The following is a 17842-nucleotide window of genomic DNA, read 5'->3' as shown; positions in this document are numbered from 1 at the left end:
AGTAGCACAATTAAGCACTTTGTCATTTCTATTTTCCATGACGGATGGGATATAAATAAAGTTGAACTTACTTATTCCAAATTAGAAATTGGTGTAAATGTTCAGTAAACCAAGTCAAATCACTTTGACTCTTTCGCAACATAATATTAGAAAGAAAAAACAAAACATTTATGATAATTACATTTCGTTTCTGGTTTTTTCTTTGAAAAAGAAGCATGAAATTACAAAGAAACCTGCAGAAACAGTTATGAAAAAACACATAAGAGGCTAACTAGTGGAGTGAGAAAAACAATTACAAATTTTAAAGTAATATTCCCTCAGTTTGTTTCCAAATGAAATATTGTCTAAAATATTTTTTTTAACATATAGAAACTTTTTAAATGTCCTTGTCTTATCTTCTTTTAGTTTAATTTAGCTGACAAATTGTTTTTATTTGTCTGTGTTTATTAGGAAAAAAGTGAAAATGTAAAAGAAAAGAATTTCTGTATGATCTCGCAATGCCATGTTTTAAATGTTTAAGTATCAATAAACCATTTTGAAAGAAAAATCTTTTAAAATAACTAGCCTAGAGACTATATCTTTTAATCACTGCACTGTCTTCTAAAAAAGCCACTAATCAGCAACTTTCCTTCAAAACAAAGTAATTTAAAAATTGTGCAAAGTGAAAATTACGGTTTTCCTCTCAAGAAATTTTAGGCTGTAACTTTTATGACGGCCACTAGAGGGAACTAAAGACCAGTTAAAGACTAAAAATATATTGAACATTTATTTAGGATACCAGAGCTGAACGTGAATAGCCAGAGATACTGAACCTATTTTGGGCCAGATGCTTTCAGTATGGCTTTAGATAGCACTCCAGATACTTTGGAATATGTATCTTTTGGGTGCACAAAATCTACGGTACAAATATTACATATTTGCATCCTAAGCCAGTGTCCACCAGGTGTTTACTAAAGCAGTTCATAAGCTGCTAAAGTTTATGTATGAAAAATTCTGGTTCTATTTATCAGGGAACAATAATTGCATACATCACAGAAAAGAAAGGAAAGAATAGATTATAAAATATATTTCATGTTAGAATCACAAAATTTATATTGGAAGTTAGCAGAAAATCAAATGAATATTAGATCTAGTCGCTAAAAGAATAAAAATTGATTAGTAACCTTACTCAATTAAATTATCTTAACTACACATATACAGTATATTTACATTACAATTGGACCAAGCTTCATGTCATCAAGCTTCTTGCCATTTATGTTTTAGACTATTTGTACAAGACCAAACAAATTCACATTTTATGTTTGTTTCTCTGATTTACAGCAACTGACCAGCAGCCAGCTTCAACATAATAACAAAGGGTCACAAGCTGACCTGAGCAGGCTCATTGATATGCAGTGTGTCTATATAATGCCTCTCTGTGGTTCATAATAATGGCTTAGTGTTTCAGAGTGTGTGGACGTTGGCCTCTCAGTCTGCTTTGTAGGGGAAGTGGCTGGATTACAACCTAATCCCATTATGATGATGTGGCCATGTGAGGCCTGGATGGAAGGATCAGAAACTGAAGACTCAAGTTTGGGAACTTAATCAGAAGCAAACCCAGTAACTAATAATGAATTTGTGAATTGGAAAAACTTTAATGATTAAAAAAAAAAAAAACTGAGAAGTTTCACTTGCTCTCATCTTCAGATACACCGGCATGGTAGGTAATGTTTATTTATAGAATTTCTCTCCATCTTTATTATCCTCTAGAAACTGACAAGCCAACAAACATATTTTAATTGATTAGGTACAGGAGGCTGCCAAGTCTGTCGTCAGCCTGAGTTGTAAATTCACATCTTATTATTGCAGCCTGCGAGCAGCTTGGTATGGAATGTCGAATGTGCCAAAAAAGAGACATCAGCAGTTAAATTTCAGCTGAAAAATTTAACTTTTACAAAATATATAAAAGAAGAACTATTTTACATTCACGAGATTTACATTCATGAATGTAAATCTCAGCCAGTGTCCAGAGTTATTTGTTAACTCTTTTCAATATTCTGTTAAAATAGATGAAGCCAGTTGTACATTTATATTAAACAATTGTTTAATATGACTTACTTTTTTGCTTTTCAAGCTTGTTTTTTAATTTTTAGTAGATGATACTGACCTGCAGAATGTTTACTTCTGATTTAATTTATTTCTCTCATTAACAGTTTAACTACTAAATAAACAAAAAATAATGAAAGAGACTACATTGCTTTAGTATGTTTACGATACTATACATATTTATGATCAATATGCGTCATTACAATAAATAATTTTGACTTAACTCTGGTAGTTATACGTATACATATATCTTCATTAAAAAAGTAATTATGCTAATAAGTGAAAAGAATAAGTAAGAGAAGGAGATAAAATGATTTATTAATATTTAATATTTGTTAATTCTTTTTAATATTCTGTTAAAAATAGATGAAGCCAGTTGTACAGTTATTTAATTAATTTTCCTAAATTTAACAAAAACAGTAAAATTTAGGATATGACTTTTAAAATATGACTGTACAACTGGCTTAAATAGTCATATGTTTGTTTTTTACAAACCCTTTAATAAGGACATTATTTGTTTGTTATTATGCTCTTTTTAGCCGCCAATAAAGTCAAAGAATGTTATTATCACCTTTAAACCTAACAAAACAGCTGTACTGGGAAATCAATAAATTATTATTAGAATAAAATTGGAGCTAACTGCCCATCTAAAAATTTGCTGAAGTAAAATAAGTAAAAAAAAAGTTTTTTGTTTTTATTGTATGGTGTATTGAGTTATTGTTAGCATAGGATTTTATATCACGACACCTGTTTCAATAAGTTACTCTAACTGGCAAGCTAGCTATAGCACTTTTAGGTTTGGCCATGCTGCAAGTGAGCAAAATCTAGCCAAAAAAAATAGCATTTCTTGTAATATTTAGCTGATATTGCTAACATATTTCGAATTTACCCAGATGTTTTTGCATAAAACACATGCATATGTATATATTTTTTTCTGGTAAAATTAAAATATAACATGTTATTATCAATATCACCAATGAACTATAATTGTCATTTTTTTTCCACCAGGAAGTTGCTGAGGCTTTTGCTTTTGTTCAAAAATAATGCTGACATTGTAACAAACATTTGTTTTGGAGAGATGACAAATGAGAAAATGATTAAACCGGCTGCCAGCAGGAATGCAAGTCGCTATCAGATTCAACAGTTTCAGTGTGTGTGTACATGACATTAGGTGAAGGTCTAAATGAGGGACACTGACCCAAATTTTAAATAAAGACACCAGAGCATCTGACCAACACAGAGATGAGAGACAGCAGCAGAACAATGTGGAAGATTTATTATCCCACTTTTTTGTTTTCTTAAGAAGATCATTTGAAAAATACAGAGATTTGGACACAATCTTCAACAGAGTTAGTCTCAAAAGCGTTTTTCTGACTCCATTAGTCTGATCCAGGCTGTGCCATTCATCTGCAACATGACAGCTGCCACTATGTTAAGGACTGAGGAAGCAGTCAGAGTCTGATCCAGCAAGCAGAAAATATATTTCACAACTGGAGTAGCAGTAGCAGCAGGTTACATAGAAATACCAGTGGTGGACACAATCTGCACTGGCTGCAGGCTACATCTTTTCCTTCTGCCTCCTCATCGTCTTCAGCTGCAACTTTACCTCCTGCAGCAAAGGACCATAATCAAATCTTCAACAAATTCAGAGTCTGGCTCTCCCCTAACCTGCAGAAATATCAGGTAATGCATGAAAAATGGATGTGTGTGGAACATATTGGTGTATTTTCAGGCAAAACAGTGTTTTAACTCCTGAACAAAGCAATATATAAAACACAGGACTTTGAACTCTGAAAGTGTTGACATGAAATAAGATTTGAAAGTCAGCATATCGGCGTTCATGAGTCTGTGTAGCGGCATGCTGCTCAGAAGGGAAAAAAAGATTATTTGGCTAAAAGTTTAGACTTCTGCATACATCATCTGCCCTAAAGAAAGTAACAGTCACAGATTTAAAAATACGGAGGTCTAACAGTGCCACAGTATTAGAATACTTTAAATATTTAATACAAATGTAATGTGTCATAAATTACCCATGATTGAAAAACTATAAATAAAAATAAAATTAACTATATTATTATTTTAGAAAAGATGTGTTCATTTCTAAGAGAATATACTTTATTTAATAATTGTGTGCTGCAAGACATCATTAATTAATTTCCCTTTAAATTTGCCTTAAGCATTTAAGTTAGTGGGTGGGAGAAAACATGAATGGATGGAAATAATTATTGACACATCATTTACTTCTTTATAAAATGTATTAATTTCTATTCTGATGTTAGTCATGAATGGATTGCTAATTAGATTATTGCCATAATCTAATTAACTAGAGTATGGCAATAAAGATTTATTTTTATTTTTATGAAAGTTATAAATAATTTCTGACATGTCTATTTTTTTTTATTAAAATGTAAATAAAACTGGAATATTTTATTTGACAAACTTCTACACTGAATGAAAACAATTATAAATCTAAATGTGGCAGAGGTTTAAATGATTTTCAGCTTGACTGTTTACATAATGTAAACAGCATATCAACTTCCTTGCAATCTGAAACGGTAATTCACAAGCTGTTTGCATCTATTTACTGATGACATATAAGACATATTGTCTTAGCCATGTACGCTAAGACAATTGTGCAATGAAATAAAAACAAAAACAAAGTCATGAATGCGCTTAGGACCTGATTAGTTCTATACTAAAATAAAGAAAACATGTTCATATTTTTTACTAGAATAGTTTTTACACAGTCCAGAAATCTGGACAAACTTCTAGAAAACTGCAAAACAGTCGAAACACTGTTTAGCCTTTAAATCAAGGCTAAACCACATTATGTTTAGAGTTGCTTTTGATTACTAACTGGAATATTGATCTTTATATTTGGTGTATTGATGATTTTGATGGTGACATTTGATAAAACATAATGTTTATTGCTGGCTTTCATAATCGGTGACTGTATGATGTTTTTATGATGTAACTCACATGCCTTGTTGCTAAGCCACTTTTAGACTTTTATCTGCACAAAAGTCACAATAATCTTTTTTGAAAGCCTCAAACAGCTCTGTTAGGTACTGCTTTCTAAAAGATGGAATTACTTATTTTATAGCGTCATCAGTAAGTTATACCTGTTACTGTATGTACAAAGCAAAATATCAGAGGAAAAAGTAAAGCAAGAACATAAGAAGGATGTTGAATGTAATTTACCTTTATTTTTAAATGAAAAAAGACATAAATATTTTTGTCTTATGTGTATATTTGGCAAACAAAGTGGAAATAATGAAAAGTAGAAAGAAGTAATTTGCAATGCACGTATTACCAAAGGCATTATACAGATCCTCAAAAAATAAGCACTTAAACACAATTTCTGTAATAAAAATTGGCCCGCTGACATTTTGTCAACTTCTCTGTTTTCTTAAAGCAGAGTTCAGTAGATCAGTTTACAGAACTCAATGCTATCAAAGCTACCATAAAGAAAACTCTTAAAAATCCTAATGACAGCAAATATAAAGAACTCATCATTGTTCACTTGGTGGTTTTTGGCATCCACAGACCTGTAGCTTACAACTTGTTCCAGTTAAGAACATATTGAGACATATTTTGTTTTGGTTTCATCTACTTGAACTTCTTCTGTGTGCTTCCTGTCAGATCTCCGTCTCTGCTGCTGTTGACATGGCATCACTAGCTCTGGAGCTGATGGGCTTCTTCTTGGGCCTCCTGGGCATGATGGGAACCCTGGTCGCCACGGTGCTGCCCTACTGGCAAATTTCTGCTCACATCGGCTCCAACATCGTCACGGTTGTGGCAAACATGAGGGGCCTGTGGATGGAGTGTGTCTATCAGAGCACAGGGGCCTTCCAGTGTGAGACCTACAACTCCATGCTGGCACTGCCGGCCGACCTCCAGGCTTCCCGCGCCCTCATGGTCATCTCCATCGTGTTGTCTGTCCTTGCGATTGGCATGGCGTCTCTAGGGATGCAGTGCACTCTTTGCTTGGAGAATGCGGGGACGGTTAAGAGTCGTGTGGCTGGAGCTAGTGGGGTTTTGTTTCTCGCTGCAGGTTTCCTGTCTCTGATACCCGTGTCATGGACCACACATGAGGTCGTCCAGACCTTCTACAGCCCAAACATACCGGCCGGCATGAAGTACGAGATCGGCGAGTGCCTGTACCTCGGCCTGACCTCCGCGCTCATCTCCATGCTGGGTGGTGGACTGCTGAGTGTCTCCTGCTGGGTGGAGGAGGAGGGCGGCCGGGGGAGGCGGCATGGGTTAGGATATCCGTACCCACCAGTAGGAGTTGGGATGTCTGGCACAGGCGCTCGGACAACTTCACAGACCTACCGCCACCCCACCCTGCAAATGGGGGCCGTCAACACAGCCAGCCGGACGCAGACAATGGTCCGAAGTACTAGTACCTCAGAGTCCAGCGCTCAGGGAGCCCCAGGAGCCCCAGGAGCCCCAGGAGCTAAGAAGCCCACTGCAGCAGGATATGACATCACAGGATATGTGTGATATGGTTCCAGCACTCCGTGAACTAAACACCAAACACAACTTCAGATTATGTAAAGGTACTGAATATTGAATATGGAGGCAACATTTTAGTGGACTTTTCAAGCTGCCTTCATTGTATCCATGAAGTTATTTTCATTGTGATAAAAGTGGTTTCTTTAAAGGAAAAGTACAGTGGCCCTGAAGTTCAAACATCAACAAATCACTCAGACCTACTGCTTCTGTTTTGTTAAAGTCATTGTGTTTTCTAATTTGTAATTGTGCTGAGTTAATGTGTTTTTTTTATTATTTTTTTTTATTTTTTTTTAAAAATTGTGTTTAGTTAACGTTGTTGTGTTTTTAAATTTGTAGATTTGTTGAAGTGGTTTGCACTTCAGGGCCACCGTAGAACAAAACTTCTGTTTCCAATTCAATTGGATTCAAGTCGGATTTCCTGGATGATTGGGAAAATGTCCTAATGTCAAAACCTCCAAGGTGTTTTTTTTTTTTTTTTAGGTTTATTTCAGACATTTTACAAGAACAAAGCAATCAGATGGAAAGACAACAAAGCAGAGTCAGCAAAAATAAATAGCAGATTAATAAATGATCAATGCTTCCCCTCTGCCTGTGATTCATCAGTAGGGGTGGACAATAAATAAGGACTTAGAATTTTATCTCAGTAATTTGTGGTATTATTGTGATAACATTAAAATGTATGCTATAAAATTCCCACTTACTATCTTTTTAGGTAACTGCATGGCACAGAATTCAAGACAAATATTGATCTTAAAAACAAAACAAAAAAACATTTCCATTTGAAATATGGAAATTGTGATTTAAATCACATACCTGAACACAGTAGCTGAATTTATTGACATCGAGACAATGATAAATCAAAAATTCTCATAAGAAGCTTTTCACAATAAATAATAAATATGATAAACTGTTTATCCTTATTCATCAGTTTCTTGTTGGAAAAGTTGTAGATAGAAGTAAATACTTAAATAATCCCACCCACTTTGTCTTTAAACATCTTTCATCTACTTAATGCCAGTTAATAAACAACTAATGAATTACATTACAAATTAAATAAAAATGTATAGTAATACAATAATTCTATTTAACATTCAGTTCTTGTCCTCATTCTAAACAAGAAGCATCCATGTATAATTTTAACAGTTTTAAGCCATCACACTGCTTCAGCTACACCTTGTATATGCTGGTAATACTTTTAAATTTAAGCTGCGCCTCAAGTCATGTCCTCCCTCACGAAGCTTGAACATTGTCTGCACATTTCTTGGTAATAGATTAAAGTTATAGTCTTATCTTGCCCTGCTTTTCAAAAAATTCTAGTTAGAGCAGTTTAAGAAGTAAAGTAAGTCAAAATAAAATATATCACATAAATATATAAATTCGTCACAAGAACAAGTTAAAAGCGAAAAGTTTGGGTCCAGTTTGTGGATGCTGATACCAAACAACCACCAAATGAATGCTGATGAGTATTTTATGTTTGCTGTAATTATGATTTTTATTGGGTTTCAGTACCTCAACTAATCTCAACTCCTTAAAATCTTTCCTTTAGTCCTCTATCAGTTAGGAGTCATTTTGATATGAAACCAATGAAATTGTCAAAACATTAGTGGGCCTAAATAGAAAAGAAAATGTGTAAAAGTGCTTGTTTTTTTAAGTATCAGTATAATGTTTTTGGGAATATGTAAATATGTAAATTACATTTTCCTCTTTTCACTATATTCACTTTGCCAAATTTACACACAACAAAAATATTCATGCCTTTTTTATTTCACAAATAAAAGTAAATTGCATTCAACATCCTTCTTACATTCTAGCTTTATTTTTTTCTCTCATATTTTGCTTTGCGCATACAGCCACAGCTGCAGGTACTATAACTTACAACTTACCTAACACAGAGCTGAGGCCTTCAAAAGGAAGGTTCTTGCAGCCTGTGTGCAGAAAAAAGTGTAAAAGTGGAAGCCAATTAGAGGAATTGCCAACAAGCCCATATCCAGACAAAATACTATGTCAAGATTATTTTTATATCACATCAAAGTGCTTTATCAAATAAAAGGCCAACTTTGTAACTATCTTCATGTGTCTCCGAAGGTTCGAAGGTTCAGGTTCATCACTAGTTCCCAGCTGTAATAACTGAAGCTGCGTACCAACTCCTGATCATTCCTCTTTAAGTCCAAAGATAATGACTTCAGTTTTTCTTCTGTTCAGCTAGAGAAAGTTTTGAAAGATGAAAGCAGAGGCAGAACTGAAAATCAAAATCTAGAAAAATCTGGGGCGAGCCACATTACGCTGCAGCAATGAAAAATATTTATTTTTAGGTGTTTTGTGGAAATGGTTGCATACCATAATAAACATGCAAATCTCCCAAAACAGCAAAAAATTCCCCACAGAACACCCACAACCTTATTTGTAATTGCAAATAAGGTTGCAATTACAACCTTATTTGTAATTTAATTTTAAAACAAAATTAAATTATTACATTCAAACATACAATTCCTAAATAAAATTTGGAATTGTATTCCAAATTTTATTGGGAATACAAATAAATAATATGGAAATCGATTAAGTTTTAATTGTACAAGACGCAGAGAAATCTCAGTTCAGTGATTAATCATCAGACTCAAACATAGGGATTTTAGTTCCTTCAGAAGGAAGATAATTTAATTAAACATTTTTTGTTTTTATACATAAAAAAAGAGAAATTTACAGACATGTTTTAGCTGAAAATTGTTTCTTGAGCGGTTGGTGTGAAGATCTTGTTTGAACATGGACTTTTTGTTGGCGGGTTTTTTGTGTTTGCGATGCAGTAGGTGAGTTTCGACTGATGTTTTCTTTTGAGCGGAATGAGAAAAAGATCACAACCCTGAACTGAAGGCAAACGGCACACAGGCACAAACAGACTTAGACAAACAAAGGACGCGCTTCACTCCAATCAATGAGTAGTTTGAGTTCGCCAAACAGGTCACAAATTCAATTTAGCCACAATGTTTCAAAAATTTAGTTTTAAAGGCTGTTCTTAAAAATTACAAATTATTTTCTGACACTTTAGGTGATAATTTGTGGTGTAGACTCTACTTCATTTAGAGAAAACTGGCTAAGTTGCTTAATTTCTTTTCAAGGAAAATTTGTAAACATTTAGACAAGACATTTCTTAAACTCCAGTCTGCAAACCTTTCATTACACAAGGATTCAATTTATTCTCAAAGGACAATTTGTTCAATGGGAGGAATGAACGAGCCTGATTCTGAGCCCTGAATGCAGCCAGGCCCCCTGGACCCCCTCCCACTCAGCAGAAACTAACAGAGAGAACATCAGTGGACTATGTTCATGTGCAACTGTGGGAAAGATAAACTTGACCTGAAAACACTTCACAGAGACTTGTGAGCACACATTTGTCACATATTTGCAGAGCTGCAAATGAGAATTATAAATCTGAGAAGTTTTGATGAGTTTTTAAACCACTTATAATAAGAGCATCAACATCAATAAACTGCTGAATTGTAATATTTTTTTAAGTTAACTGCGTAAAATGTTTGTTTTATGCAAGACCCAGAGGTCAAGAAGGTCTTAAAAACTCTCTTGGGTTTGAAAATATTTTATGTCCTATAACAAAGTTACTAAAAACACTGAAAAATATACATGCAAATATATAAATGGAATGACTAAAATAAAAGAGACATTAGGAAACAAAATATCTTCTACAATTGTTTGAATAAAATTTATATGGAATAAATCAGAAATCAACTCTTCTGCACTAGTTAATGATTTCAGCAGCTTATTTGTATTAGTCACATTTACATAAGACAATACAATAATTCTCTAAACATTATAGCAAAGAAAATGCTGCAAAAATAAAAAGAGGCAATGGGTAAAAAAAACAAAGATTTATTAATACAACACACACCACTCTGTTTTTCCCAGGGAGACATAAATATCATGTTGTGCAGTTTTACAGGCTGTTATTTACAAGTCCGATGGATTTCTGTTGTTTTTCTTTGCTCTTTTATTTTCATCTCCTTCTCTCCTTCCTGCTCCATCCGTTTCTCCTCTTCCTGTCGCTCACGGCCAAACTCAACAACCAAAGGTTTCCCAAGCAACCGGTATCCATGGACCAACCGCAGCGCATTTTGGGCTGTTTCAGTATCTGGCACAGAAAAATAAACACACAAGGAAACATCCATACAAGAATATGAACAGGGTTATTCATTTACTACAAAAACAGAAAAGTATCACTAGTCACTAGTATTGTTAGTTTATTATACCCTGCTCAAAAAAATAAAGGGAAAACACAAATAACACATCCTAGATCTGAATGAATGAAATATTCTCATTGAATACTTTGTTCTGTACAAAGTTGAATGTGCTGACAACAAAATCACACAAAAATCATCAATGGAAATCAAATTTATTAACCAATGGAGGCCTGGATTTGGAGCCACACACAAAATTAAAGTGAAATGTTCCCTTTATTTTTTTGAGTAGTATATATTTGGAATGTATAACATGCTAAGATTAAGATACTGAAGCCTGATATTTGAATCTAGTGACGTTTCCAACCTGTTTCTTCTCTTTATTCTGGTTCTTCTTTTCTGCCTGGTTCTGATAATCTGTACCAAAACCTAATAATAGAGCTGCTATTGAACAAATGACATGATTTGTTGGGAGTTGTCAATCCACATTGATACAAGCAACATCAAAATCAATAATTTCAAATAAAGTATTGCTAAATTTCTGGTGTCAAAGGAAAACATCCATTGAGGAAATGTCCAATAATTACTTCAGGAAAAAATAAGCAACATCAAAATTAAAACAAGTCTTTAGTCGTTAAAAGATTTTTAAATGCATCATCAGATTTTGCATTCTGCGGGGTTCCACAAAGCTGGGTTCTTGGTCCCACTTTTTTAACTTCTAGATACACTGAAAAAAAAAAAACGTCAACTGTGGTTGGCAGAATTTTATAAAACAAACATAGTAGAATCCATATTTGCACTGTAAAATTCTGCGGTTGCCAGAATCACAGCTGCTGGTATTTTAACCTAAATAAGAGACATTTCCTTTACAAGCTACCTGAAACTGAGTTTATCTTCTTAGGCTAACAAATTTTTTAGGGGGAAATGCAAAAACTAAAATCAGTCACCTGGATTGCATAAGTTTGCACACCCCTGAACCACATTTGATTTACTTCCAGTCAGCTCCTCTTACTATCTTCTGCAGGACCCTGTTCTATTACATGAAGTGTACTACGATTTAAATTCTGTGAAAAAAGATGAAAGATTTTTGTTTTCCTCACTTCCTGTTTTGGCTCAGTTAGTTTATGAGACATGAACTCTGAAATCGCTTAAGATTTGGTCACAAACTCTACTTCATCAGGTTTTAAGTGGACTTTGGTACTTCAGTGTTCAACATGTGAACACTCCATCGATCCCACCTCGGTGGAAGTAAAACCGTTTCTCACCTGGCAGCGTGATGAAGGCCTGGCCCTTCATCCTTCCTGTCAGCAGCCGATACACAACTGGAGGCCCGTCCTTCTGCTCAAATCTAGAGAACAGCGCCACCAGCTGTGCGATGGACGCCTGCACACTCAGGTTCTTCACACACAGAACCTACAGTGAGAAAAAACATGCAGGGTTACAGGAGCTGATGAGCATGTAATTCAGGAAGTTCCTCTAAGCATTTCATATAAGACGAGGGTTAAAGTGCCTTGGAAGGTTTTCCCGGCTGGTAGTTTTGGAACCGTGCCATGCTCCGGATCCCCTCGTCAGATTCACGGTTGTTCAGGATTTCTTCCTCTGGAAGCGTCTTGACCTCCCCGCTGACTGTTAGCAGTTTTTCTGACTTCGCTGCCGATGCTCCGCTGAGTCTGCCAATTTGCTGGTTGAGATCTATCCGTTCAGGAGGAGCTGGTGGGTTTGTTTCTGCTCCGTCCTGCTGATGCTCTGATGTGTCTTTGCTCTGCAGATCTGACCCGTGGCGAGGTGAAAGGCTCTGAGAGCTTTGTGATTGGTCAGATTGGCCAGATGCTGATCCCACTGCTTGTTGTCCCTCAGAGTCCTCTGGTGAAATGTGTTTCTGACACCTCAGAACATCTCTGTAGAGTGAGTCCATTGGGTCAGAGGATGATGCCCCCTGCTGGCTCTCCTCTGTGTCACCATCTAGGTTGGAAGCAACACACATCAAAGGCAATTCTGTCACGTTACAACCACAAACTACTGGATAATACAGAATATTCCAAAATAAACTCCTGTACAATCAAAATCCTTCAGAAGAAGCCAAGACATTCTTCAAAATAATATTTTTTTGGCTGAGGGAAACTAACAATGGACATTACCCTGAACAACCATCTCTGTGGAAAAGCACGGTGGTGGCAGCATTATGCTATTAAGACGTTTTCCACCTGAGGTACTGGGGTCAGAGTGGATTGGAAGATGGATTAATTGTCCTCTCTGTCTGAAGTCAAATCAGACCAAACTTCTCTTGCTTTAGGTTAGAATTACCAAAATGACTTTGCTTTTGTTTTTTTTAATCAATTCAGTCTTTATTGACTGCTTTCCATTTATCAAGCAGAACAATGGAAATATGTGTGGAAATTCACATTCCATTATAAAGGTAGAAAAAGTTACAAAGCATGAGACAACATTTTCAAAAGTCTATGATTCATACACATACAATTTTCTCCATTTTTTCTTGTAACCAAAGTTCTAGTTGCTAAATGCCACATTAATGAGCAAAATAATATGTTGAATTTATTAACATCTTCGAAATCAGAAGTTTACGTATGTTTCCTCAGTATTTGGTAGCGTTGTGTTTGAACTGTATGATTGGGTCAAATGTTTTGGGTTTCTCTCATGCTTCTCACCATAGTTTTCTGGAGTTCTGGCCCATTCCTCCAGTCAGAACCGTTATAGGTTTCCAAAGCCATGACATCATCATCAGACCTTTACCTCATTGCTTAAAGAGACATTAATCAATTCTCTATGTAAACTTCTGATTTTTAAGGCATTAGTAAATAAATCTCTGATTTATTTACTCTATTTTCTCGTTACTGTGACATCTAAGTGATATTTCAACTGTCTTTACTCAATGAGACCAAATACAAATGCAAACCTCATTGTTTCAGTTTTTAAAAAAAGTAATAATTAGGACCATTTATACTCCCCCGTTACTTGTCGTTGGCCTATCACTTAACATCCTAATACAACACCCCGATGTTAGTTGTGTTAATTTAAAAAAAGAACATATCTAGTTTTCTTTTTATTCTTTACTTAACTTGTATCTAAAACATTATAGAGTCTGTTTTAGGATAACCAGATGTGCAGGATAACTGAAAAAGCCGAAGAATGAAGCGAATTGACAGGGAGACAAAGAGCAGTTCCCAGCAGGAAGTTAGACAAAGAAAATCTCTACATGTGACTTCTATAAATGCACTGAAGACGTGTGAAGGGTGTAATTTAAAGCCTGGAAGGGAGAAAACATAATTCCACCTTTTCAGAAACATCATTTTAAAGCAGAAAATCAAGAATTCGACATTGTTTGAGCTTGGTTTGGGACAAAAGTTCTTCTGTGAAATCTACAGTAATTTCACCTCTCTTCTCTGACGGCTCGGTTGACCTTTGCTTAGGCCTGTCACAATGACAAATTTTAAAATAAACAATAAAGAAAAAAACTTTAATTTATAAAGAATACTTACATTTTAAATATCCAAAATAAATAAAGAGATCTGTCACGATAACAAATTTTGTTGGACAATAAATTCCCAGAAGTTATTGTTGATCAACAATAACATTGTTTTTTGAGACCATTTAGTACTGTAATGGTAATGACATATTAATGCATGAACACATTCTAAAATATTAGCAAACTTTAAATTGTAATGAACATTTGTCACTGGAACTAGAAGACATTTTAAACATCCAAAGTAAATAAAGAAAACAACAGAAACACAAAATGAATTAAGTCTCTGTAAACAAAACTGCCCTTCAAAAAAAGGGCTGGTTGAGAACAAAAGCACCAGACTGAAGAATTTTGTCATCCAGTTATTGATGGAAAGAGAGAGACACAAGAAAAATGATAAATCATGCCAAAGGAAATGATTAAGCTTGCTTTCATTTCTAATGTGATTAATTGATTTATTGCTTACTGTGACTGGCCTACCAACAATCAACCAAAACAACAACAATAAAAATGGATTATGAAGTCTCTCTAACCAAAACTGCAAATCAAAAAATTATAATCATTCAGCTTAGACAGAGAAAACAGGCCAAAGTGGCAGGTAGTGCAAACTAACCACTTCATACTAGTGAAGTGGTTAGTTCACTAGTATGAACTAGTGAACTAACTAGTTCACTAGTTAGTTCACTGACACTGAGCAGCCCATCTAGCTGCTCAGTGTCACAGCTAGATGGGCATTTTCAGGAGGGCACATTCGGTGAGCAGGCTGAAGATGCTGATCAGATATCTGCTACTGGAAATCTTTATCTTGCCGTTGCCAATTATTTGCAGGGTTTCTTAAAATGGCGGTTTCCAACTATATTACAGGGGAGCATCTCTTTGAAATGAAAATGATTGCACTTATTTCAGTTTATCTTGCGATTAATTGATTTATTTGATTCATATTGCTGAACATTACCTCGGTGGTAGAGAGCTGTGAGGAAACCCAGCCGGTCGGTCCCCTGGAACAGTGCTTGTTCGATCTCCATCTCCCGGCGTGAGAGCGGTCGGCTGGCGGAGAAGCGCTGCGGTCGGGACAGCAGCTCCGCTCTGGCTTCGATCTTGTCCCTGATGGCTTGCAGACGCTGCCGCCTCGCGTCCGGAGCCGCACACACACCGCTGGACTGTGAGACATGACGAGGTTCAGCTGTTTTGGTGTCTGAAAGTTACCTAAAAGTTTTTGAAATTTCTGAGAGGCAACCTTGTCTCCTGACATGTCTGGTGCATCTCTGTTCTGCCACAGCTGGATCTCAGCGTCAGTGAGTCCCAGTTCCTGGAGGCCGACCAGTTCCTTCTCCCCATCCTGCAGGGCCTGAAACTGGGAGAGGCTCCTTACTCCTGCTGCTTGCTCCCCAAACGGCCGATAGAGAGACGCCGGGGCGAAGCACTGCCTCTTTGCTACACATCTGTAAGATGCCGCTGGTTTCAAAGTGATGCAAAAACACTCGTTACCTGCAGCTGCAGGAAAACTCAAAGACATTTGGCTTCACAGCTGAACGGTCTGAATGTGTGCTTCAGATGTTTTACAAGGAGAGATAACTCAGTAAGATCCTGTAGCCCGAAGGGCTAAGAGTAATTAGGTTCTCCGTGTTGCTCTGTGGGACAAATAGAGCGTTTGATTGGAGTGTTTATCCAAAATGTGTGTCTAAATTCACTTTGCAGCACATCAAGAAAAAGAGCCAAAATTTAACTCAAAATTGTAAAAACTTCCAACAAAACAGACTGAACTGATGACCTTGTAAGTACGAAAAGTCAAAAAATACATTTATATATCGGCAGTATGAAGATGATTAAATCATGGACATTTTAGGACCTTTTAAGGACTGTTATGATGTAACTTAATAAAACAATATATTATGTAAATGCCCAAAAATAACTTAGCAAGATCAGTTAATAAAAAGTTAACTTAATATTTGCCATGAAAATAGTTGTATTTATTATCTCAACATAGTGAGAAATCAAATTTGTTCTTTACACAATAACAGCTCCATTTATGTCAATATCTTAAAATAACAAGCTAGAAAGATCGTTTTGTTTAGAAAACAGCTTTATTATCTCATTATCTGAAGGTAATGAGATCTCAATGTTTATTGACTAAGATAACAGCCTAATTTATTTGTAATATTAAAATAAATTTGTCATAATAATGATCTTATCATTTTTTGAGAAAATAACAAATTAATCTTGTTTTTTGTAAAAATTTAAGAAAATGTTATGTACATCTTTGTTTGTGATAATGGTTTATCACAATTACTCCACATAACATTCACATTAAGAGCTTCAATATTTCATTATCTCAATATTTTATAGCTTGGACTGAAGATGAATGATTTATATATTAATCCAGACTATGACGCCTAGCAGTCTGGGTTCTCCAACACTGATCTGTTAACGGTCACTCTAAAAAGCAGGAGTCCCCAAACTACGGCCCGCGGGCCGAATCCGGCCCGCCTCCACATTTGGTCCGGCCCCCTGAACAATACCAGAGAGCATCTAGATTTGTTCTTCATTTATTGTATTTTCCGGTTTATATGTGGATTTTTCTTCAACCACCAGGGGGCTCTTTAGCAGGAAGTGTGTCCTGTAAACTGTGGTGTTTTGTTTTGCATTGCTGCCATCTGTTGGACTTTTAGGGAACTGCTTGACTTTTATGTTATTTAATCAGTACGGTTGTTTGCTAGCGGTAGAGCAGATGAACACACGTGTCTGTTATGAACGCCGCATTCCAGGAAGCAATGCCTGTAAGTAGCAGCGTATACTTCAAAACGAGCCTTTATGTTAACATATGAGAAATTTATATGTTATAGATAAATTCCCTCAATGGAATATATACTAGTCAGTCCCAGTGACCGTTTCATTCATGGTTTTTTTCCCCATGTGCTTTCTGGGTAAAAATCAATCGAGAAACGCTCCCTCCCCCCCGCCCGCGCCCAGCAACAAATCCTAAGCGATGTCGTGTGGAACTACAACGTACTGAGTGAATGGGGAAGTTTGCGTGTTGTGGTGGAAAATTACCTCGGTGTCGGGGCTGAAGCACGTAAAAATGCATCAACACGACGAATCTAATACGGCATAAAAACAATGCCAGTTTGGCTATATCGAGGTTCGCCCCAGGTGAAAAACAGTATACTTTAAGTATATTTCAAACATACTTACATTTGTGAAAGTACATTTTAAGTAAACTAAGTATTAAGTGTACAATATAAAATATATCTGAAGTATACTAAAAGTATATTTGTACCAATTTCGAAATTAGAACTTTAAACACCCTTAAACATAATTGTGCTGCCTTTTGTTTAGTTAAGCTGGACCAGCAAGGTTTTGAAAACCCCACTAGAGCACCCCCTGGTGGATATTTTTGTTATATTGCTTTTGTGATGCTAAAAGAAAAAAATAGATTAAAGATGGTGAAACGCAACACCAAACAGCCCATGGAGTGGCTGATTATTGTCTTCATTTGTTGTGTTTCCGACAAGATTTGTTCGTAAGTATGTGTTAATTGGGAAAATAAATTGTGAGAAACCCCCCCCCCACCCCC

The 17842-nt window shown here is 35.8% G+C and overlaps 2 protein-coding genes across 4 annotated transcripts in view; one reads left to right on the top strand and one right to left on the bottom strand.

Annotated features, from left to right (window-relative positions):
* Positions 1-1502: 1502 nt before the first annotated feature.
* Positions 1503-8395, top strand: cldn2 (claudin 2). 2 transcript variants are annotated; one of them, XM_015044327.1, is made up of 3 exons: positions 1503-1699; positions 3680-3768; positions 5728-8395. In XM_015044327.1, exon 3 carries the CDS (start codon positions 5752-5754, stop codon positions 6589-6591), a length of 840 nt encoding a protein of 279 aa, XP_014899813.1. In that variant the 5' UTR covers positions 1503-1699; positions 3680-3768; positions 5728-5751; the 3' UTR covers positions 6592-8395. The 2 variants fall into 2 exon arrangements, with proteins under 2 accessions (XP_014899813.1, XP_014899814.1); XM_015044328.1 differs by lacking the exon at positions 1503-1699 and having other exon boundaries at positions 3536-3768.
* Positions 8396-10468: 2073 nt separating this feature from the next.
* The window catches only part of rbm41 (RNA binding motif protein 41), a 12594-nt gene continuing 5220 nt past the window's right edge, over positions 10469-17842 (bottom strand). The window contains exons 3-8 of one of the 2 annotated variants that reach the window (XR_001426399.1): positions 15506-15710; positions 15224-15428; positions 12298-12749; positions 12053-12200; positions 11735-11851; positions 11036-11231 (exon numbers count right to left, since the gene is read on the bottom strand). Coding sequence is in view for 1 of the 2 variants with exons in the window: in XM_015044325.1 (XP_014899811.1) it covers positions 10557-10741; positions 12053-12200; positions 12298-12749; positions 15224-15428; positions 15506-15710 (1195 nt within the window). In the remaining variant the exon portion in view is untranslated. Of the gene's footprint in view, positions 10742-11035; positions 11232-11734; positions 11852-12052; positions 12201-12297; positions 12750-15223; positions 15429-15505; positions 15711-17842 lie in introns of those variants that run through there. The other variant, XM_015044325.1, reaches the window with a different exon arrangement.

Source organism: Poecilia latipinna, unplaced genomic scaffold, assembly GCF_001443285.1.
Source record: "Poecilia latipinna isolate Pla-1442-1.1 unplaced genomic scaffold, P_latipinna-1.0 Scaffold669, whole genome shotgun sequence".
In the NCBI taxonomy this organism is placed as follows: Eukaryota; Metazoa; Chordata; class Actinopteri; order Cyprinodontiformes; family Poeciliidae; genus Poecilia; species Poecilia latipinna.
Note: the sequence above shows the minus strand (reverse complement) of the source record. Positions and strands in the feature narration are given on the sequence as shown.

Bases quoted from the DNA above. Each gene is read 5' to 3' on its own strand.
- cldn2 (XM_015044327.1), top strand. From the start codon at position 5,752: ATGGCATCACTAGCTCTGGAGCTGATGGGCTTCTTCTTGGGCCTCCTG.